Source organism: Lucilia cuprina, chromosome 3, assembly GCF_022045245.1.
Source record: "Lucilia cuprina isolate Lc7/37 chromosome 3, ASM2204524v1, whole genome shotgun sequence".
Lineage (NCBI taxonomy): Eukaryota > Metazoa > Arthropoda > Insecta > Diptera > Calliphoridae > Lucilia > Lucilia cuprina.
Genome location: NC_060951.1, coordinates 43753865 through 43777703, shown reverse-complemented (window position 1 = coordinate 43777703; position 23839 = coordinate 43753865). Strand labels below are relative to the sequence as shown.

At 31.7% G+C, this 23839-nt stretch overlaps 4 protein-coding genes across 4 annotated transcripts in view; 2 read left to right on the top strand and 2 right to left on the bottom strand.

Annotated features, from left to right (window-relative positions):
* The window catches only part of LOC111689011 (E3 ubiquitin-protein ligase Ubr3), an 89408-nt gene that overhangs the window by 46507 nt on the left and 19062 nt on the right, over window positions 1-23839 (bottom strand). The window lies entirely within an intron of this gene.
* LOC124418708 lies at window positions 4168-4809 on the bottom strand. Its single transcript, XM_046945875.1, has one exon. It carries the CDS (start codon window positions 4763-4765, stop codon window positions 4244-4246), a length of 522 nt encoding a protein of 173 aa, XP_046801831.1. The 5' UTR covers window positions 4766-4809; the 3' UTR covers window positions 4168-4243.
* On the top strand, window positions 5609-6239 carry LOC111680132. Its single transcript, XM_023441756.2, has one exon. The coding sequence runs from the start codon at window positions 5647-5649 to the stop codon at window positions 6184-6186; it is 540 nt and encodes a 179-aa protein (XP_023297524.2). The 5' UTR covers window positions 5609-5646; the 3' UTR covers window positions 6187-6239.
* Window positions 12635-13313, top strand: LOC111680131. Its single transcript, XM_023441755.2, has one exon. The coding sequence runs from the start codon at window positions 12684-12686 to the stop codon at window positions 13233-13235; it is 552 nt and encodes a 183-aa protein (XP_023297523.2). The 5' UTR covers window positions 12635-12683; the 3' UTR covers window positions 13236-13313.

The window sequence follows — 23839 nt, the reverse complement described above, 5'->3', positions numbered from 1 at the left end:
CCACATGATGTTTCTAATGCCAAAAAAATAGAAAGCATTTTCAAAAGAGCACCCAACACATCCGGTAGGAAAGCAGCTCGGTTAGCTCAGTGCTCGGACTATTTGGTACGAAAAGTTAAAGCTAATGCAGGTTTAAAAACATACAAGGCTCAAAAAGTTCCTGACAGGAACGCTGCTAAAAATTTAGAGGCCAAAAACAGAGCACGCACATTGAAGTCAAGTTTTATACAAATATATTCTTGCTGCATAATGGATGACGAAACGTATGTTCTGGCAGATTTTTCGCAACTTCCAGGTCAAAAGTTTTATGTTGCTGATGCTCGAGGGAATGTTGAAGAAAAGTTAAGACCCAAAAGCAGACAAAATTTCCCAGAAAGTTCTTGGTATGGCAAGCAATATGCAGTTGCGGCAAAAGAAGCCAATCATTTGTTACAACGGGCTCTATAAATACCGAAATTTACATTAAGGAATGTTTACAAAAAAGGCTGCTTCCATTCATAAGACTTCATAATGTGTCCACTTATTTTTGGCCTGACTTGGCATCCTGTCACTATGGTAAACAAGCCCTTGAGTGGTACAAGAACAATAACGTGGTATTTGTACCAAGAGAGGCAAATCCTCCAAACTGCCCGGAGCTAAGGCCAGTGGAGAGATATTGGGCTCTTGTTAAAATGGAATTGAAGAGTACAAAAAAGGTGTCCAAAAGTGTGGTAGATTTTAAACGGAGATGGACTACATGTTCGAGCAAAGTGACAAAATTTCATCACTAGTGATTAAAACTATAAAAATATTTTTTTTTGTAAATTGTAATAATAATTTGAATCAAATAAAAAAAAAATAAAGCTGTAAGTTTAGTGGTTTCTTTTTTATAAACATATATGTATGTTAAGAATTTTTCGATCTCACTCCTTAATAATAAAAATTGTTAAACTATTTCCAGAAAAAACACTTTCATTATCTAGCAAATATTATTCAACATTACAACAAAATATTAATTAAATGTCTAAAACGCAGAATAACTCAAACTAAAAATAATGTATTTAAGCGTAAAAAACTCCACTACCAAACGCAGTATAGCAAAAACGATCTGAAAATTAAATCATGTACAATAAAGTATCGCTTTTCATTGTTGCTTTGAACTTGGTATTGGACACTTGCCCAAGGCTCAACGTCTTACGACTTTATAGAAAATGTGGAAATTGCTGCACAAAACTTAGGTGGTATTAATTGTTTAATTAATGCAGTGGGCAATTTGGAGGATTCCGTCAATGATTTCACCCATGATTTTGATGCATGCCACGTAAGGACCACCGATGATGTTAGAAGCATTTTAAAGAATTGTGCCGATCTCACCGATATAACTAGAAAAATTATAATGTTAAATAAGAGAGCCTGTAAAGTGACAGCATATAGTAGTAAGGACACTACTCCTGTCATCTGTGGTAGTTTAATGAAACAACGTATGTCTAAACTGGATGGAATTTTAACAAGTACCGAAACATCTTTAAATGGATCATTACCAAATACTTGCAGTAAAATGACAGCAATGAAATTTAATTTTAAAATAAACAAGTTTAAAAGTTTTGTAGCAAATTGCGCCAAAATTGCAGCAGCTTGAGAAAAAAATGTATTAAATAAATATTTATGGACAGTTAAATAAAGCAAATAATAAAAAATAAATAAATAAATTGAATACTTGAAGTTTTTATTATATCCTACACCACTTTAGTGGGCTCAGAATCATTTTCTGAGTCGATTTAGTTTGAATAAGGCTTGTAAACCTTTTAATCAAACTATAGGTCGCAATTTTGGAGATAATACAATGAAAGTTGGTACATAATCTTCTATGGTACAGTGCCGGAAACCTATTGAAAATGCTTAACATAGGTCCATTATTTAACCTAACCTCCATGCAACTGAACCCTCCGATTAGGGCTTTAAAGTTCATAATTATGTTTAATATACTCGTATCTCGACAAAAAGCTGCAAAACCAAGTTCTATACTAGCTTTGACGATCCTCATTAACTTTATAATTATAGGGTCTCATTGGACCCAAGGCCCTATAAAAAGGCCCCTCCAAAATTTAACTTAAATATCCGACCGAACTCCAAATTTCGTTCATGTCTGTCTGCCTCCCATCATATGTAAAGTTAATGTTTCAAATTTTCAGGGATGATAGATAATCGATAAACGAAAACAAAATAATAAAATCGATTACTCGATTTTCAAGTTATTCGCATTGACAGATGTGCCCCTATGACGAATGATCCCCCTTCTACCCTATACTTACAATACTTAACACAATTCGTAAATTTTCAATTGTCGATTTATATGAAATTTTGGTTCATAAAAAAATTTAAGTATAATTTCATAAAATTACTAGAACTTTTAAGCCTGTAATGAATGTTAGTAATTTTCTAAAACGAAGCTTATATGCAGGCCATGTCCAAATGTAAACCGATTTTGTCCATTTTGAATACGAATCAAACTGCAACAATAGTTTAGGTCCTACCGTTATTTTAAGAGACTGATTGACAGACGTTCGGGTACTTATATGAAATCACATTTTATTCGTATAAGGGTGTAGGGTATGTGGTCGGCCTGGCCCGACTATAACTTCTTACATGTTTTTCATTATATAATACGTACAAAAAGAGGCGCCAAAGTTTTTTAGATAGATAGATAGATAGATAGATAGATAGATAGATAGATAGATAGATAGATAGATAGATAGATAGATAGATAGATAGATTGATAGATAGATAGATAGATAGATAGATAGATAGATAGATAGATAGATAGATAGATAGATAGATAGATAGATAGATAGATAGATAGATAGATAGATAGATAGATAGATAGATAGATAGATACATAAAAAGTTCCATTAATAGCGCAGAACCAATTCAGCATGAGATGGGGAACGAGGAACCCAGCAGTTCCTTCGGACAATCTCGAGCTACAGTAGTTGCCTAGCAAATGCTTTAAAAAGAAAGGAAAAATATGGGCAAGAAAATGAAACGATGAACCGTAACGAGTTGTCTGCTCAGAACAGGAATGGAAAAAGTGATTTTGTTTCAGTATCAAAACATATTTCAGAGAGTACTTTTTTGGGTCTCAAATTACTTATGTTAGGTTGATAGGAGGATGTGTACTACATCAAATCTGAAAAAATACACCAAGGCCACAATCGGGCCTGTTGCTCTTTATCGTGAAAAAAGAACTGAATGAACTATTTTTAGTGTTCAGAAACTCAGTTTCCTGAAGGTAATTCCGAAGAATCTTCCAGCCAGTGTTTATCAGGAATGTTTTTTTCGGAACTTCCAAGATACTTGGATCTAACTTCGACGAATGTCGGGCAGTGGCAAAGAAAGTGCTACAGAGTTCCACTGTCCTCTCCAAATGCTCTATATACGTCGGAATCTGCACGTCCAATTTTGTATGTGCTCGTAATGGTGTTTGTCCACTCAGAATACTTACTATCTTACTAACTTCAGACTTGCTTATTTTTAGGAGATTTGTCGTATTGCTCTTATCAGGGCCACCCCATAGGATTTTCGTGGTTCTACTCACTGTTTCATTATTCCAAGAGGTCTTATGGGATTCTCTCACCCATATTTTTAGTTCAGCTTTTGTTGTGTCGAATGGTTTTGCGTTTGTCAGGTTAACTGCCTCGAGCTCCCTACCCTTTAAAGCTATTACATTCGCTCTTTCGATACCGACTATTCCCGAGTGGGCTGGTACCCATATGATGTGAAACCTACCTCTGGCACAGTATTCAGTTTCTTACAATCCAAAGTACTAAAATATTTTTTTTTTTGCTAAAAGTTTGTAATTTCTGAAATATGTTTATACATTTTTAAATTAGAATGGGCGTTATATGTAGCCCTGAAAGTATCAAATAAGACTCGGGAGTATCACGGTACTTTTGCACATCAAATAGTATCAAAAAAAGTACCATCGTACCAATTTTGCCATCCCTGGCTCAGAATAATTAAGTACAATGTTTGTATGCGGATAGACAAACGTGCAGATTCAGACAAATGTGGAGAGGACAGTAAAATTCTGGCGCACTTTTTTTTAATTTACCCAAATATCTTGGGAGAAAAAGATCTCACAATAGATCCGAGTGGCCAAAATTTTTGCTGGAAATAAAACTAAATAGATATTTTTTATGCTTCTCGTTTATTTAATAAAAATGTTAATTAAACATTTAAAAAAATTTTATAAACATTTCCATTATTAAAATGATGTACTACCACACATTTTAACTGCTTCAGTAAGAATAGGCAAATTTAATTTTAATGTATTTGCTGCAATTTCACTGCAACTATCTGCAATTGCTGGATTTGTAGCTAAATAAATGATAGTATCTGAAACAGCTGTATAAAGATTGCCCATCAGCGTATTCATTTTATTAGTACAAGCTGTAGAGGGGATATCACTAGCATCAGCATCATCATAAGCAGCATTGTTGCAAATATTATCATCAGCGTCAATTACTTTTGCAGTTTTATGGGTAATAGTTTTAGAGTAATTATTCAATTTAGTAACAACCGCGGATGCTTTAGCATTACAGATTTCAATGTCATAGATAAAATCGTTGGCAACATTCTCTACACTAAATGCAGCTTCAGTCAAACAATTAATACCACCTAGGGTTTTTGTTGATTTCTCTACATTTGTAGTGAAGTCTGATAGATCACTTCCACAGGATAATGCCAGGATACTAGCAAATAATATTGTTATTATTTTAATATTCATTGCTTAGCGATTTTTGTATTTTCAAAATGTTTATTCTTGTTATACTGAAACTATAGGTAATCGTCGATTATTTATATAGTCCACAGTAGTTTAATGCGTTTTTCACTTGTGTAAATAATTTTATTAAATATTTATTTTAATTTTAATTAATTGAAAAATTTTAAAAACTTTATTTGAATATGTTTCAATATTTTGAGTATTTCCTAAAATTGATTTTTAATTATGTATAATTGTTCTTGAGAGAATTGGTAAATATTTATATTAATTCATTGAATAATATCTTATAAATTTATTGTTGTATATCAGAAGCTTCGCCACTCCTCCACTGTGGAAAAGAATTGATTATACCCTGCATTACTGTAGTGGGTAGGGCATAATGCGTTTCAGCTAATGTTTGTAACACCTAAATATATTGTTTCTTCACCCACCTTATACCAAACGATTCTATATATCTATCTATCTATCTATCTATCTATCTATCTATCTATCTATCTATCTATCTATCTATCTATCTATCTATCTATCTATCTATCTATCTATCTATCTATCTATCTATCTATCTATCTATCTATCTATCTATCTATCTATCTATCTATCTATCTATCTATCTATCTATCTATCTATCTAACCTAATATGATCTATAGTTATTTTTAATTACTTTAAAATACTTAATACTCTTTTTATAAAATACTTAAATTATTTAAACTTTTGTTATCATTCAATTAATTACTTTATGCCAAATTCAAAATCAACTGATAAAGTAAAATGTCTGAAGTGCATTTCACAAATTAACAAATTATGGAATATATAAACATTAAATTTTTGTACAAAATTTCAGTCTTACAAAAATAAACACCTTAGAAATATAAAACCCAACGCAATGAATAGTAAAATAATAATTTTATTATTTGCTAATATCCTGGCTTTATCACGAGGAGCTGATGATTTTGGAAGTCAAGAAATCTATACCACAAATGTCCTGGCTTCTACATCAACCTTAGGTGGCGTTAATTGTTTAATTGAAGCCGTATTCAATGTAGAGAATTTGGCCAACGATTTTAGCTACAACATTCAAGTATGTAACGTAAATGCATCCGCTGTTGTTAGTGAAATCTTAAATTTATGCAATACTATTACCGAAAATACCGAAGCGATTATTAACACAGATGATAATGTTTGCAAAAATGCTGCCTATGAAGAGTCAGATGCTGGTAATTTGGCGCCTGTAGCTTGTACCCAACAAATTAATACGCTTATGGTTAATCTTTTTACGGCTGTTTCAAATACTTACAATTATTTGGCGTTAGATGAATCAACAATTGGAGATACTTGTAGTGCAATTGCTGCAAACACATTGAAGATAAATTTGCCAATTCTTCCTGAATCGGTTAATAACTGTGCCTTATTATTTAAACAATAAAAGTTTTATGTACACTTTTTTAAATAAAATTAAAAGAAGCATTTGAAAAAAAATTGTTTTGTTTTATAACCCATTTTTTTGTTCCAGTAGTTTTTCTCTAGATGGTTAGGTTAGGTTACGTGGGTTGCTCGCTAGCAAGCGAGTTCACTCGGAGGCCGTATTGCCCATTGTGATACCCTTAGAATTACCATTCCCTAGCGATGAGAGAATGGTTACCGTCCCTAATTTCGTTGACTACTTGGTTCGTTCGGTCTCCATGTAAACCAGCCAGTGCTTTTAATAAAACCGATCATGTTTTTCAGTGACGCATCTCTGAGACAGTCTAGATCATGAAAAAGAGCTCTACCCAGATAGAGTAGTCTGTGCTCTTGTAAGGCTGGACAGCCACTTCCTCTTCGTCCAAGCAGCTTCTACAGTAGCTATGATTTGGGTAGCCCATACGTTCTGACATATGTCCAATCATACAGTGCCCAGTAATTATACCAGTTAGAAGCCTAATCGAGTTCTTACCAAGAGATAAGAGGGTCTTAGTCCTATCCGTTGTCAGAGTGGGCCAGAGCAGTCTCGATATTCTACAAGTGGTGAGATTTGACCACCTGAGTTCCGTCTCACTCAGAGCCCATTCATCTATCAGTTTTGATAGGGTCGTAAGGGGAGTGTGAATATCCTTTTGCGCAAGGGTTAAGTTCAGGGACGACCCTTTGGATGCGCATTCATCAGATATTTCATTTCCCCGGATGCCCTCATGTCCTGGAACCCATATCAACTCAACGTAATGTTGTGTAAGTTGTGCCAACGATTGAATGCAATTGAGAAGACATTTCGACTTAATAACATTGGAGTTAAGAGCCTTGATTGATGCAAGGCTGTCCAAGTATATATAGTGGAATTTTCGAGATTTAATTCCCGGATTCTTCTCGCGGCAGTATAGATGGCATATATCCCTGCCTGAAGGACCGTGCAGGTGTCAGGTTGTCGAAGAGATAGTAGAAGATTTAGTTTATCGGAGAAGATTCCCGATCCCGTGCCTCTTTCTGTCTTTGAGCCATCTGTGTAGATTGAAATCAGGATAATAATCCAAGAAAAAGCTCGATCGGTAACCAAACATTTGTTTGAATGACTACGATTAAGTGCTTAAAACGAAACAACTTTTGTAACTATGTATTTGTAAGTCATTACTTTTCATGTTTTTGCCGGGTATATTTTCTGCAAAAGGGCTAATATTGGGGGTAGGGGTATATATGGACCTATCCTTAAATAAATATTGGTGGATAAATTTTCGTCTACTTCAATAACACGATTAAATTGTACATAAATAAGTACAATTTAATGGTGTCATTAGTGTTTATAAGTGAATTTTGACTTTTCGAATAATTATCTGAAGGGAAGATTGTATGGGGTCGAATAAGGACCGATCATTACAAAAATCGCCAATGTCATTTTAACTTCTTTAAAATTAAGTTTTGCCAATTTTTGTTGACATAATAGAACATTTAACATAATTTTGAGTCTTAAAGCCCTATGCGGGGAGTACGGGGCCTAGGAGAAATATTGGAACGATTTCAACCATTTTCAATAGCGTTCGTTCTTGTGCAAAGAGAATTTCATAAAATTATGTTGAAAATTGCAGCCTGTAGCTTGCGAGAAGCTTGAAATCGGCGGAGCCTGGTAATATTTTGGAAGCCTCGCCGCCGCCGTATTCTTTCGACTCAAAAGCTAAAGCTTAAACATAGCCGCTGATAAAGATTGGAATCGCACATTTATTTCAGAAAATAATTTCACCAATATAAACGGAGTTGAACCTAATTTAATTTCTTACGGCACACAATATTGCGCTAATATTAAAATAGTGAAAACTTCTATAATAATGACCATTTTCTGTTTAAATATAACAGACAGAGAATTTTCAATATAATAAACGCTTATAGGTTACAGACTGTCGAGAGTTTTAACGTGAGCACCTGTCGTGTCGGCCTTATCTCACGGTGGTCTTTTTCATCCACAGGGTAGACTTGAGAACGGTCTACCATCGCCCCTTTGTCTTCAATGAAGACTCAGGTGGCAATTTTTGCACATTGGCTATGACCGGTACCATGCGCAAGTACTTTGCTGGAGTACTCGAGCTATCTAATCTCTTGCCAAAGTAGTCACGTTGTAAGACAACCACACTACTATGGCTCTGTTGATTCGGCAACAGCACCTAGAGACGTAACCGGTGGACCGAAGCACGATCCATCAATAAGCCGTAGACATCGTTCTTACTCACAGTGACACGCTGTGGTAAGTCTGATATGAACAGAGTATACTCTGAACATATTTGGACAAGGAAGGAAAATTAATTGGTATCACTTGTATATGATACCTTTCATCCATCATCATTCAACCCATCTCATTTATCCGACACATTCATAGAGAAAAACATACGACACACTCATTTAGGTATACGGGTAGATGAGTCCCGCATACCTCTACATTCATTTCGTATCATATACAATTGACTCCAACCCATTTCCAACGCTTAGTCCCACAGTCACTCCTCTGTGGGGTATCTGTTGATTTTCGGCAACAGCACCGAACTCTTATCCCGAAATATTGACTATTATCATGCATCAGTCTTTTAGCCGCCACTTATACTCTTCCCGCGAATTTGGGTTCAACCAACAGCCACTACGTGGATCCCGAAGGAACCTCCTGCGGGCAACTGGCCACCCGTAGTACCAGATTATGCGGTGCTCTGGTCAGACCTCTGGCAATATATGCAAGGACTAAGCCAAGCGGTAGACTGAAACACCAATTTTTCAATCCCGGTCAGATTGGAGGTATTGGGCCCTCTTTATACCCCGGGATTGCAATAACACCAAGGCGGAAGTCTTCGCCAAGGTAACATGCCCCCGGGGGGAGCTAATAGGTTACAATTTAGACGACGCCTATATTTTATATAACAAGCAGCCGCCGCCGGCCTAAAATGTTGTGTGGTCATTGACTGTAACTAATATGATCTTTTGAGAGTAAATCTAAAAAATCCGTAAGGAGAACTTAAGACAATCGTTAAGAGGATCAAATTCGAAATGAGATGTCGATCTGTGATATGTATATTATTATCACTTATAACCTGGGCGATTTCTTAGAAAATATGCATGTTAATTTACACTCTAAAATTCTTTAATTTCCAAGAAGAACGTACATCCAAATAAATTAAAAAATGACATGATCTTGTAAACTATAAAAACTACAGTTAGGTACATATTCAAATTAAACAGAAACTGTTTATCTTGTAGATAAATAAATGAAACTACAAATATTTAATCAAATAATTCAAACATCTAAAGAGTATATAAACTTACGATTTTGTGTTGAAATTTCAGTATCAAAAGAATAGATAGATATCTCGGAAATACCAACAGAGTCATGTATTCAAAAATATTTTTTTTACTATTTGCCTCTATATTGGTTTTAGCCAAGTGTTCTACATTCAAAAACAATGTCAAAACATCAACTAAATATTTGGGTGGCATAAATTGTTTAATCGAATCTGTATTTAATGTGGAAAATATTGCCAATGAATTTATTTACGATATTCAAATTTGTAACAATACAAAGCCATCTAAATTTCTAACACAAATAGAGGATTATTGTAAAAGTTTTGGAGAATTAACGGAAAATATTGTTGATGCCCATGATAATATTTGTAAAAATGCTGCCTACAATGAGACCACTGATATTAAGAAGATCTCGCCAACTGTATGTGTCAGTTCGATAAGGACAAGAATGGCTAAACTTAATGATTTGTTGGAAAAATCATTAAATTATGTAACTAATAAGGCAAATAAGATTACAGATTCTTGCAGTAAAATTGCTGTAAATAATTTAAAATTAAATTTACCCATTTTTACGGAATTGGTTGAATATTGTGCTAAACTTTTTAAATAATCATAATATATATTAATGAAAATTTACTAGACGTTTTAAATAAATATTGTGCATATATGTATACAAATGGTGTTTCTTATTTTAAATATATCAAGGGGGATTAATAAAAATTGACAAAACTTGTCGATTTTATAAAACTCATTCTGAATAAAAATAGTTTTTCTACATTCAAAATTTCTTAAGTAGTTTCTGAAGTAGCGAATAGAAGTAGAAACGATAAATTAACACGATCAGTGCTTACATCATAGATTCTTTTAAATAAATCTAGATCTGATCGTTCTTTAATAAGTACAGATTGTTTTAGCTTGTAAACATATTTTAACCAAAACCTGGTAAAATCTTAAAAACTATAAAATCAAGATATACGGTCATTTTGAAAAAAAAATATTTATAAGAAAAAGACTATTGATCATTCTATTGGTCGACAATGGGACCACTAACTATGATCACTTATATTTATTAAAAGATTTCTTTAAAAGACAGTGAAACACTTTATCGGTTAAATTGCCTCGATCTGCGATCGAAGAAATAAGTTTACTAAATGCAAAACGTAAAATTCTTCAATAATATTGAACATTGATTTGACAAATAAACTTTAAATAAGGAAATAAATTAGATCAGTGATTATACGATAAAATGACTAAAATACCTTGATGACTTAGAACCAGAAATCAATCTTGATCTAAATATTGATGATTTTTAATTAACACTTTACTTTTTTATAAGAAAAACTTATTTATACTTATTAATAATTTAATCAAGAAAACGAACATGATCAGCGATCGTTTATAATTTTGAAAAAATCAATATTTTTTAATAAACAATATTACATTTAAGAATAAAAATTGTTTGTTGATCATCATGTTATTTGAGAAAAAGATCTCAAAATTTATTAATAAAATTTGGCTTTTTCATTGTTTGTTAAAATGGCCTCGATCTGAGATCATTCATATTTATTTAAGGGCACATCACACGATCACACTTTATGAACGTAAAGTCTAATGAAAAAGTAAAATGAAATTCCATCCGTATAACAAAAAAAGAGAATAAAAGTCGTATGATTTATATTTTTTGTGTTTACACGATTGTTATAAAACAATAAACAAGTAAGATGGAAACAGCTGTTTTCATCAAAATACATCCCTGATCTAATGCGACCTGTTTGTTTTTTGAATCATTTTCAAAAAATGAAGAGAGCCATACAACTGTCAAATTTTCCATCCGTATTATCTCTCAATGTGTGATGGTTTCACTACACAAATTTTGACAGATCATATTACTTGTGAGATCGTGTAAAGCCGGCTTTAGTAGATTAAAAACTTAAAATATAACGATCATTCATACTATCAATTTTTATACCCTACATCACTATAGTGGGGAGTATATTATACGTGTATGCTGACGTTTGCTACATCCAAAAATATTGGACCTACACCCACCTTAGAGTATACCGTCCGTCTGTCTCTGTGTGTGGGTTCATGTAAGGCTTGTGCGCACGCTACAAGTCGCTCATAATTGCGTTAAACGTTCTATTATGACAAAAAAAAAATCGAAAAAATAGCGTTCGTCCTTGGACAAAAAGAGAAGTATATGCCAAATTCTTGTAGATTCCGATCTGTAGCGTGCCCATAATGTTTACATGGACACACAGACAGACGGACGGTTGTCCATGGACACACAGACAGACGGACATTGAAAACAATGATTAAAAAAAATGAAGATCATTCAAACATTGATCGAACTCAAAAAATTAGCTCGATCTATGATCAATAATATTTCCAAAGGAAATATTTTAAAACGAAAAAAAACAATAATTTTAAATTCCCTTTAAGATAAAGATCTTAAGCTCTGAAAAGAAACACGATGATTTTTACCAAATCTTTTACATCCAATTAAAACTTAATTTTTTTTAGAAAAAGTGCAAAAATTTTAAATCTTTTGAATCTTGGCAAAAGTTGTTCTACTCTAGAAAAGTAACGTGATCTACAAATTTCTATACAACTCTTCATAAACATATATTCAAAAACTTTGTAAACAAATGTATAAATTAAAAAAACATTTCGATCTTGAATTCTGACTAGACTTGATGTTGAAGTAGCAAATACTTTTCATCAACTTAATAATTTCTATACATCAATGTATTCATTTAAAAGTGTTTCTCTTCCTAGTCTCAAAAACTTAAATAAATATTTACAAATAATTTGTTGGCCAAAATTAAAAATTGTTTAGCAAATAAACTCCTAAAAAATCAACAAAAATCAGTAGCAATAATTTAATTTAAATGACGACTATTTTTAATTAACTCAAGTACAAAAACTTCGATTCAATTGCAATTGTTAAAAAACAAAATCCACTTAATTTAAATATTTACAAAGAAATTTAATTAATTTTCTTTTTGTTTTAATTTTCTTAGTAAAAAAACATAATCAATTGCAAGACAAATAAACTTGTGTAAACAGTTAACAAAATTGCAATTAATATTTTCACTATATAAAGAATAGAACGAAACAAAAGATCAATTAGTATTTTGAAAACGTTTTGCATTAGCAATCTAATTAAACGGAAAAATGTTTTCTAAAATTTCCTTTATACTTTTAAGCATTGGCCTCTGTGGCCTGGTGCAGGCAACTCCTATAAGCGATTTTGCTAAAAATGTTGAATCAAGTGTTGAAAACCTACTTGGTATTCATTGTATGGTGGATTCTGTTCTTAATTTAGAGGATGCTGCCGATGAGTTTACCTATCAAATCTCTAAGAGTTGTGGAGCTGATGCTGTAAAAAATTTAGCTACTGAACTTGCTGACATCAAGGCTCTTATGAAATTAACCACAAAGGTGATTGATACCAATGATGATGAAAATATTTGTGATAATTCAGCATTTGATGAAGATTTAGATAGTGATAAAAAACCCTCTAGCTATTGTGCGGCCCAACTTAAAAACCAAATGGCAAATCTGTTGACTTCATTTAAGACAACTAAGAATGATGTAACTAGAGGTTTAAATCAATCCTATAGTAACGTAGCTTGTGTCAAAATGGCCATGTCAAATTTCAAATACTTTTTAAATAGTTTTCCTCAACGCATTGAAACATGTGCTCAACTTGCTGCTGATGTTTAATACTAAGATATTTTAAAATATTTTAAATTTATATGTAATGATATATTTCTAATAAATACAAATTGAGGAACATTAAAAGATAATGCTTTTTAATTTAGTAATATTGGCTAGAACTAGCGTTTGGACTAGCCAAAAGTCTAATCTACAGATAGATTCTACAAAGACAATAATCATTAGATTAGTTTGCAGAGTAGTCAATGTTCTAGTCAATAAGTCCACAGACTAATCAATAAACCAGTACACAGAGGGAAAAAATATACACGCCTGGTACCAAATTGACACCAAAGTGTTTATCAATAACACCATTTTCTAAATATATACATACGTACTACAGTACTATGTAATGTTGACACATTGCGTTGCAACAATTCCATGTGGAAATCGAAATTTTATACACATCCGTTGTCTAAATGTTAACAAACGGTGTAATTTCATAAACGTGATACCAGTCGTGTTTATTTTTCCCCTCTGTGTACTAATTCATAGACTAGTCCATAGGTTAGTTATAATACTATTCAATCGATTACAAGGTAGTCCTTAGACTAGTCTATACTTAACTTACGACAGTTCCATCGATTTATACATAGACTAGTCTATAGTTTAATACATAGAATAGGGACTAGACTATATATGAAGCTAGTCCATAGTCTAGTTAATAGACTGTTCTTTAGACTAGACCATTGACTAGTCAATAGAGTAAACCATAGACTAGTTAACTGAGTAGTCAGTAGACTATTTCATAAGTTTGCCCTTAAACTAGGCAAAAGTCTAGTTTAAAAACTAGTTAACTCATGGACTAGTTCATAGGATAGTCGAAAGACTAGCCTTAGGCTAGTCCATAGACTAATCAATAGACAACTCAATAAACTAGTCCACTGACAAGTCAATAGACTAGCCTCTCTAGTTGAAAGACTACAATATTATAGTCAACAAACTAGATAATAGACTAGACCATATATAATTTAAAGAAAAGCTTTTTAGTAATACAGACTAGTCAAGAGATCTGTTTAGAGACAAGACAAAATACTAATTAACAGAATTACTAATCAACAGACTCTAGTCCATAGAATGTTCATTTGATTAGTCTGGAGACTAATCCATATACTAATCAGTAAACCAAATGTTCATAGGCTAGTCCAGAAACTATAGTCAATATAATATTCAATAACCTATTGAATACACTATTCAAAAGACTAGTCATTAGAGTGGTGCACAGACTAGTCATAAACTAGACCACAGACTAATCTATAGACTAGGCAAGACAAGTATATAAAGTAGTCTATTGACTAGTCTGTAGTCCAGACAATAGACTTGTCAGTCAATAGGCTAGCGGTTGACCCATACAGTAGTCAATAGATTAGCCAATATACTAGTCAATGTCCTAGTCCATAGACCAGTTATGATATGAGTCAATAGATTTGTATATATATAGGTCAATAGTCATGACCAGGGAAACCAAAATATGCAAATGTATTTTTTTTTGGTGCGTCGTATGGACTTATGGATAATATATTTACACGTTTCAGAAAAATTAAGGAATTTTGGTATCGATTTGATAGAGCATACCAATAAGAGCATAATTTAGCATGACTTTTGAAGCATATTTAGGGCATATTTTTGAGTTTTTGAGCATATTTTGATCTTTTAGTGCTTTTTTATGTTTTTCGCTCTAGTTTTTCATATTTGTATATTTAAAAAGACATTTTTTTCTTTTCGAGTCTTTCAATATTAAAAATTTTAAAAGCATATTTTTTATTGCTTTATGCAGCCTATTTTAAGCGCTTAAAGCTCTTTTATTTAAAGCATATTTGCGGTTTCCCTGGTCATGATAAAGTATTCGTTTTATTATAATTTAATAAATATTGATTTTTTGCGAAAGTAAAATTAAGCCTGTAATTATAGAAATTTCATTTTAAATTCAATAAAATTTATAAAATAGTATTAATTAATAAACTTTCTTTTTAAATGTTATTTCTTTTCGCAAAATTATATAATTATTTAATTAATTAAATAACAAAAAGAAAAACTTGAATAAATATTAAAAAAAATCAAATAAAGTTTTCTCTATATAAAGATTAGAAAATACAATCGATAAATTAGTATTTGAAAAGTGTTGCAAATATAAGAGAAATGTTAAATAAAATTTCATTTATACTTTTAACGTTTGGTCTTTGCGGTATGGTGCAAGGATCTGCTCTCGGCGATTTATCACAAAACTCCAATTCAAGTGTTAAAAATTTACTTGGTATTTACTGTATGGTGGAATCGGTGCTTAATTTAGAAGATTCAGCTGATGAGTTTTCTTATCAAGTCTCTAAACGTTGTGGCCCCGAAGCTACAGCAAATTTGACAAAAGAACTTTCTGATGCTAGCGAGCTTATGCAAATAACCTCAAATGTAACGGACATCAATGATAAAGTTTGTGAAAATGCTGATTTCAATTTAAATACGGATAGTGATAAACAACCCTCAGATGATTGTGCCAACCAACTTAAAAATGAAATGGCCAGCTTAAATACTTCTTACAGAAAAACTAGGACTGATATAAACAAAGGTATACAAAATCCTTATGGTGCGCCCGCCTGTGTACAAATGGCTCTGAAAAATTTCAAATTTCTTTTAAGCATTTTTCCTTTACGTATTGAAGCATGTGCTAAGCTTGTTTCGCCGGTTTAATAGTGCGACATTTTGTCATATTTGAAAAATGTAAAGTATTTCTAATAAATAAATTGACGAACATTGAAACTTTTATCTTTTTAATAAATGGTTATTTTTTAACTGTTTAATAAATTTTTTGGATTATAAATATAAATATACTGCCTTATTCATAAACATTTATCAAAGGTTTATAAAACAAATTCTCATACAAAATTTGTCCTATAAACTTTTGATAAATGTTTATAATCAATATATTTTTCCAACCGGTATATCGAATAACATCGATGAACCGATATTGGAGAAAGAGGAGGCTAATACGGAAATAGTAATTGCATCTGACATGGTTAAAGGGGCAATCAAGATCCTTGCTCCCTATAAAGCTGCTGGGTCGGATGGCATTTTCCCGTCACTTTTGCAGATGGAGGCGGTTTCCGCACATATATTCACTGCATGCTTGATATTAACATATACCCCAGTTAAATGGCATTATGCAAGGGTAATATTTATACCCAAACCAGGAACACCTAGCTATGCAACACCTACTTAAGTCTATCGACCGATATGTCTCACATTCTTTCTACTTAAAACCTTGGAACGGATAGTCGATAATACGGTGTAAAGCAGTATATCAAACAAAGACCTTAAATATAAGCAGCATGCTTATGTAAAGGGACGATCGGTGGAAACCATTTTAAACAAAATTGTCCACTGCGTAGATGTATTTTTTGATAGCAAACTGTATACACTGTCGGTATGCATTGACATCAAAGGCGCTTTCAATAACGTGCACACTGATACTCTTATCCAATCCCTAGACCAGTTTTATGTTGACCGGGTGCTCTGTAACTGGATCAACCACATGTTAAGGAACAGATGGATAAGCTGCGAGATGTACGATATAACTATCAGGAAAAAGTTATTTTGAGGTATACCACAGGTTGACATTTTGTCTTACTCTGCGTTACCACGATTAATAACATCCTAAGGAGACTTACCGAGAAGGGACTTAGACCGGTCTGTTATGCCGACGATGCCGTTATATTTTCAAAGGGAAATTATCCAAATTACTTCCGTAGAAGAACTGAAAAGCCTCTGAATACGTCCATGAGCTGGGCTCAAACGAGAGGTCTCAATGTTAACCCGGTAAAAAAGGAAATTTATCTTTTGACGAAAAAAACAACAACAATTTCTAAGGTTCAGTATAACCTTGCTTCCTGGACAAGAAGATACCAGTAACAGACAAAGTTAGATGATTAGGTTTAATCCTCGACCGGAAATTAAAATGGAGATACCATATAGAGAATAGAATCAAAAAGGTACATCGGTGCTGGGCGATATGTAGGAGAACTATAGATATGAAATGGGGTCTTAGTTCTACTATAACAAATTGTCTTTATAAAAGTGTAATTAGATCAATTCTGGCTTATGCTTCAATAATCTGGTGGACTGCTTAAGACAAAAAGTGCAATATCAAACTACTACTGACTGTCGAGAGTTTTAACGTGAGCACCTGCCGTGTCGGCCTTATACCACGGTGGTCTTTTTCATCCACAGGGTAGACTTGAGAACGGTCTACCATCGCCCCTTTGTCTTCAATGAAGACTCAGGTGGCAATTTTTGCACATTGGCTATAACCGGTCCATGCGCAAGTACTTTGCTGGAGTACTCGAGCTATCTAATCTCTTGCCAAAGTAGTCACGGTAAGATGGAAACAGCTGTTTTCATCAAAATACATCCCTGATCTAATGCGACCTGTTTGTTTTTTGAATCATTTTCAAAAAATGAAGAGAGCCATACAACTGTCAAATTTTCCATCCGTATTATCTCTCAATGTGTGATGGTTTCACTACACAAATTTTGACAGATCATATTACTTGTGAGATCGTGTAAAGCCGGCTTTAGTAGATTAAAAACTTAAAATATAACGATCATTCATACTATCAATTTTTATACCCTACATCACTATAGTGGGGAGTATATTATACGTGTATGCTGACGTTTGCTACATCCAAAAATATTGGACCTACACCCACCTTAGAGTATACCGTCCGTCTGTCTCTGTGTGTGGGTTCATGTAAGGCTTGTCATATTTGAAAAATGTAAAGTATTTCTAATAAATAAATTGACGAACATTGAAACTTTTATCTTTTTAATAAATGGTTATTTTTTAACTGTTTAATAAATTTTTTGGATTATAAATATAAATATACTGCCTTATTCATAAACATTTATCAAAGGTTTATAAAACAAATTCTCATACAAAATTTGTCCTATAAACTTTTGATAAATGTTTATAATCAATATATTTTTCCAACCGGTATATCGAATAACATCGATGAACCGATATTGGAGAAAGAGGAGGCTAATACGGAAATAGTAATTGCATCTGACATGGTTAAAGGGGCAATCAAGATCCTTGCTCCCTATAAAGCTGCTGGGTCGGATGGCATTTTCCCGTCACTTTTGCAGATGGAGGCGGTTTCCGCACATATATTCACTGCATGCTTGATATTAACATATACCCCAGTTAAATGGCATTATGCAAGGGTAATATTTATACCCAAACCAGGAACACCTAGCTATGCAACACCTACTTAAGTCTATCGACCGATATGTCTCACATTCTTTCTACTTAAAACCTTGGAACGGATAGTCGATAATACGGTGTAAAGCAGTATATCAAACAAAGACCTTAAATATAAGCAGCATGCTTATGTAAAGGGACGATCGGTGGAAACCATTTTAAACAAAATTGTCCACTGCGTAGATGTATTTTTTGATAGCAAACTGTATACACTGTCGGTATGCATTGACATCAAAGGCGCTTTCAATAACGTGCACACTGATACTCTTATCCAATCCCTAGACCAGTTTTATGTTGACCGGGTGCTCTGTAACTGGATCAACCACATGTTAAGGAACAGATGGATAAGCTGCGAGATGTACGATATAACTATCAGGAAAAAGTTATTTTGAGGTATACCACAGGTTGACATTTTGTCTTACTCTGCGTTACCACGATTAATAACATCCTAAGGAGACTTACCGAGAAGGGACTTAGACCGGTCTGTTATGCCGACGATGCCGTTATATTTTCAAAGGGAAATTATCCAAATTACTTCCGTAGAAGAACTGAAAAGCCTCTGAATACGTCCATGAGCTGGGCTCAAACGAGAGGTCTCAATGTTAACCCGGTAAAAAAGGAAATTTATCTTTTGACGAAAAAAACAACAACAATTTCTAAGGTTCAGTATAACCTTGCTTCCTGGACAAGAAGATACCAGTAACAGACAAAGTTAGATGATTAGGTTTAATCCTCGACCGGAAATTAAAATGGAGATACCATATAGAGAATAGAATCAAAAAGGTACATCGGTGCTGGGCGATATGTAGGAGAACTATAGATATGAAATGGGGTCTTAGTTCTACTATAACAAATTGTCTTTATAAAAGTGTAATTAGATCAATTCTGGCTTATGCTTCAATAATCTGGTGGACTGCTTAAGACAAAAAGTGCAATATCAAACTACTACTGACTGTCGAGAGTTTTAACGTGAGCACCTGCCGTGTCGGCCTTATACCACGGTGGTCTTTTTCATCCACAGGGTAGACTTGAGAACGGTCTACCATCGCCCCTTTGTCTTCAATGAAGACTCAGGTGGCAATTTTTGCACATTGGCTATAACCGGTCCATGCGCAAGTACTTTGCTGGAGTACTCGAGCTATCTAATCTCTTGCCAAAGTAGTCACGTTGAAAGACAACCACACTACTATGGCTCTGTTGATTCGGCAACAGCACCTAGAGACGTAACCGGTGGACCGAAGCACGATCCATCAATAAGCCGTAGACATTGTTCTTACTCACAGTGACACGCTGTGGCAAGTCTGATATGAACAGAGTAAACTCTGAACATATCTGGACAAGGAAGGAAAATTAATCGGTATCACTTGTATATGATACCTTTCATCCATCATCATTCAACCCAGCACACATCTCATTTATTCGACACATTCATAGAGAAAAACATACGACACACTCATTTAGGTATACGGGTGGGGTAAGGCCCGCATACCTCTACATTCACTCCGTATCATATACAATTGACTCCAACCCATTTCCAACGCTTAGTCCCACAGTCACTCCTCTGTGGGGTATCTCTTGATTTTCGGCAACAGCACCGAACTTATCCCGAAATATTGACTATTATCATGCATCAGTCTTTTAACCGCCACTTACTCTTCCCGCGAATTTGGCTTTAAACCACAGCCACTACGTGGATCCCGAAGGAACCTCAACCAACTGACCAGCCAGGACATAGTCCTGCGGGCAACAGGCCACCCGTAGTACCAGATTATGCGGTGCTCTGGTCTGACCTTTGCCAATCTATGCAAGTACTAAGCCAAACAGTAGACTGAAACAGCCAATTTTTCAGTCCCGGTCAGACTGGAGGTATTGGGCACCTCTTTATAACCCGGGATTGCAATAACACCAAGGCGGAGGTCACGCCAAGGTAACATGCCCCCGGGGGATCAAACTACTACAGAAAGTTTAGCGTATATGCTGCTTGGAAACCTTGCTAGATGTTCCACCTATTGAAACATATTTAAGATATGAGACGGCGATTACAGCCGAACGGCTCTTAACTTTAGGTGAACTGGTCAAAATCGGTTATAGAACACGTCATCAATGTATATTGAAAACATTGGAGGACACATCGGACGTGCCTGATCATATACCAGATACAGAATATGTCGGAAAATTTGAAACGCTGATCCCGGATAGAATGATAGACCCGTATACATATTTAGGACATTCCAGTTATATAGCAAAACAAATGAAGATTAAATGTTCAGGGAATGCTAGCATTTACTACTAAAATTATGATTTTTCTATGATTTGTTAGTTTTCGTTTATTATAAGAGACATTGTCAGCATATAAAGTTTGTTAATTACTTTATAAATATTGATTTCATTTCAGAATAAATTCAATAGTGTAATTTATTTGAAATTCAATTTAATTTAAATATTTATATTAAAACAATTAATTCATATTAGTTTTAAAACAAATAAAAAATTAACTTGTATAAATAGTTAAAGAAAGCTAATAATATTAAAACTATACAAAGTGGTGAAAAATTATTTACGTATTAGTATTTTTAAGAAAATGTAAATATAATTTAAACAAAATGAGAATTTTTTAGCACAATAGTCACAATAGCAGTATAGGGTAAACAAATATTCGCCCACAATCGTTTAACTAATATCTCTCCATAAAACTATTTAAACTTCAAAAATTCAACACGCAAACACAAACTTTTAAGATTTATGGCAAATTACATCGGTTTTGTAAATTAATTATAAATAAAAATAAATTTTAAAGGCCTCATAATATAATCATCATTAGTGCATTAATAAAAGTTTTATGGAAAAAAATTAAGAATTAAATTATTTACAAAATCGATTTTTTAAGAACTCACATAAAATACAAAAATAAAAAAAAACATACCAGAAGAGAAGCTAAACGATATACAAAAATAAAAAAATAACAACAAAAAAACAACTCAAATACACATTAAAGTTCAATGCTCCAAAACTCCATGGCATCGCCATACCAACTTACACACAAACATTTATATAGCACATGTAAAAAGTTAAAATAAAAAAACAATAACTAAAAAAAAATTCGATAAGCACAAGAAGAGATGTAGTAGAGCAAAAATTAACTGGAGATAAAAGAGTAAAAGAAAGAGAATGACTATCCAGATGTAAACTCAAATCGATAAATATTCGATGGTTTTAGAAAAACACTTACTATTAATTTTATTTTCTTTTTTATAGAAAATTTTCGAAAAATTTTTGAATTCAAAGAAAATTCAATTCAATTAAAATAATTTCATTTTAATTAAAATAATTTCGATTAATTTTTTTTTATTAAAATAAAAAAATTCCGTCAAATTTTCTCTAGAGAAAAATTTCGATAATATTTTTTATTGATTTTATAGATAAATTTTGATAAATATTCAACTTTTATAAAAAATACATAAATTTTCCATTTATAGAAAATTTAAGATACATTTTCTTTTATAGAAAATTTTTATATAAATTTTCTTTAATGCAACATTTTAGATACATTTTCTTTCTAGATAAATTTTCTTTCTCGATATTTTTTTTATAAAGTATTCTCTACAATTTCTTTTTTTTACTTTTTTTAATGAATATTTTTGAAAAATTTTTCTATAAATTTTGTTTTTATAGAAAAAGTTTAATATCGATAAACTTTATTTTTACAGAAAATTTTCGATAAATTTTTCCTTTTTATAGAAAATTTTCGATAAATTATTCTTTTTGTAGAAAATTTTCGATCAATTTTTCCTTTTTATAGAGAATTTTCGATCAATTTTTCCTTTTTATAGAAAACTTTCGATATTTTTTTCATTTTTATAGAAATTTTTCGATAAATTTTTCCTTTTTATAGGAAATTTTCGATAAATTTTTCCTTTTAATAGGAAATTTTCGATAAATTTTTCCTTTTAATAGGAAATTTTCGATAAATTTTCCTTTTATAGAAAATTTTCGATAAATTTTCCTTTTATAGAAAATTTTCGATAAATTTTCCTTTTATAGAAAATTTTCGATAAATTTTCTTTTTATAGAAAATTTTCGATAAATTTTCTTTTTATAGAAAATTTTCGATAAATTTTCTTTTTATAGAAAATTTTCGATAAATTTTCTTTTTATAGAAAATTTTCGATAAATTTTCTTTTTATAGAAAATTTTCGATAAATTTTCTTTTTATAGAAAATTTTCGATAAATTTTCTTTTTATAGAAAATTTTCGATAAATTTTCTTTTTATAGAAAATTTTCGATAAATTTTCTTTTATAGAAATTTTCGATAAATTTTCTTTTTATAGAAAATTTTCGATAAATTTTCTTTTTATAGAAAATTTTCGATAAATTTTCTTTTTATAGAAAATTTTCGATAAATTTTCTTTTTATAGAAAATTTTCGATAAATTTTCTTTTTATAGAAAATTTTCGATAAATTTTCTTTTTATAGAAAATTTTCTTTTTATAGAAAATTTTCGATAAATTTTCTTTTTATAGAAAATTTTCGATAAATTTTCTTTTTATAGAAATTTTCGATAAATTTTCTTTTTATAGAAAATTTTCGATAAATTTTCTTTTTATAGAAAATTTTCGATAAATTTTCTTTTTATAGAAAATTTTCGATAAATTTTCTTTTAAAAAAATTTATCGAAAAAAAAATTTTCTATAAAAAGAAAATTTATCGAAAATTTTCTATAAAAAGAAAATTTATCGAAAATTTTCTATAAAAAGAAAATTTATCGAAAATTTTCTATAAAAAGAAAATTTATCGAAAATTTTCTATAAAAAGAAAATTTTTCTATAAAAAGAAAATTTATCGAAAATTTTCTATAAAAAGAAAATTTATCGAAAATTTTCTATAAAAAGAAAATTTATCGAAAATTTTCTATAAAAAGAAAATTTATCGAAAATTTTCTATAAAAAGAAAATTTATCGAAAATTTTCTATAAAAAGAAAATTTATCGAAAATTTTCTATAAAAAGAAAATTTATCGAAAATTTTCTATAAAAAGAAAATTTATCGAAAATTTTCTATAAAAAGAAAATTTATCGAAAATTTTCTATAAAAAGAAAATTTATCGAAAATTTTCTATAAAAAGAAAATTTATCGAAAATTTTCTATAAAAAGAAAATTATCGAAAATTTTCTATAAAAAGAAAATTTATCGAAAATTTTCTATAAAAGAAAATTTATCGAAAATTTTTCTATAAAAAGAAAATTTATCGAAAATTTTCTATAAAGAAAATTTATCGAAAATTTTCTATAAAAAGAAAATTTATCGAAAATTTTCTATAAAAAAGAAAATTTATCGAAAATTTTCTATAAAAAGAAAATTTATC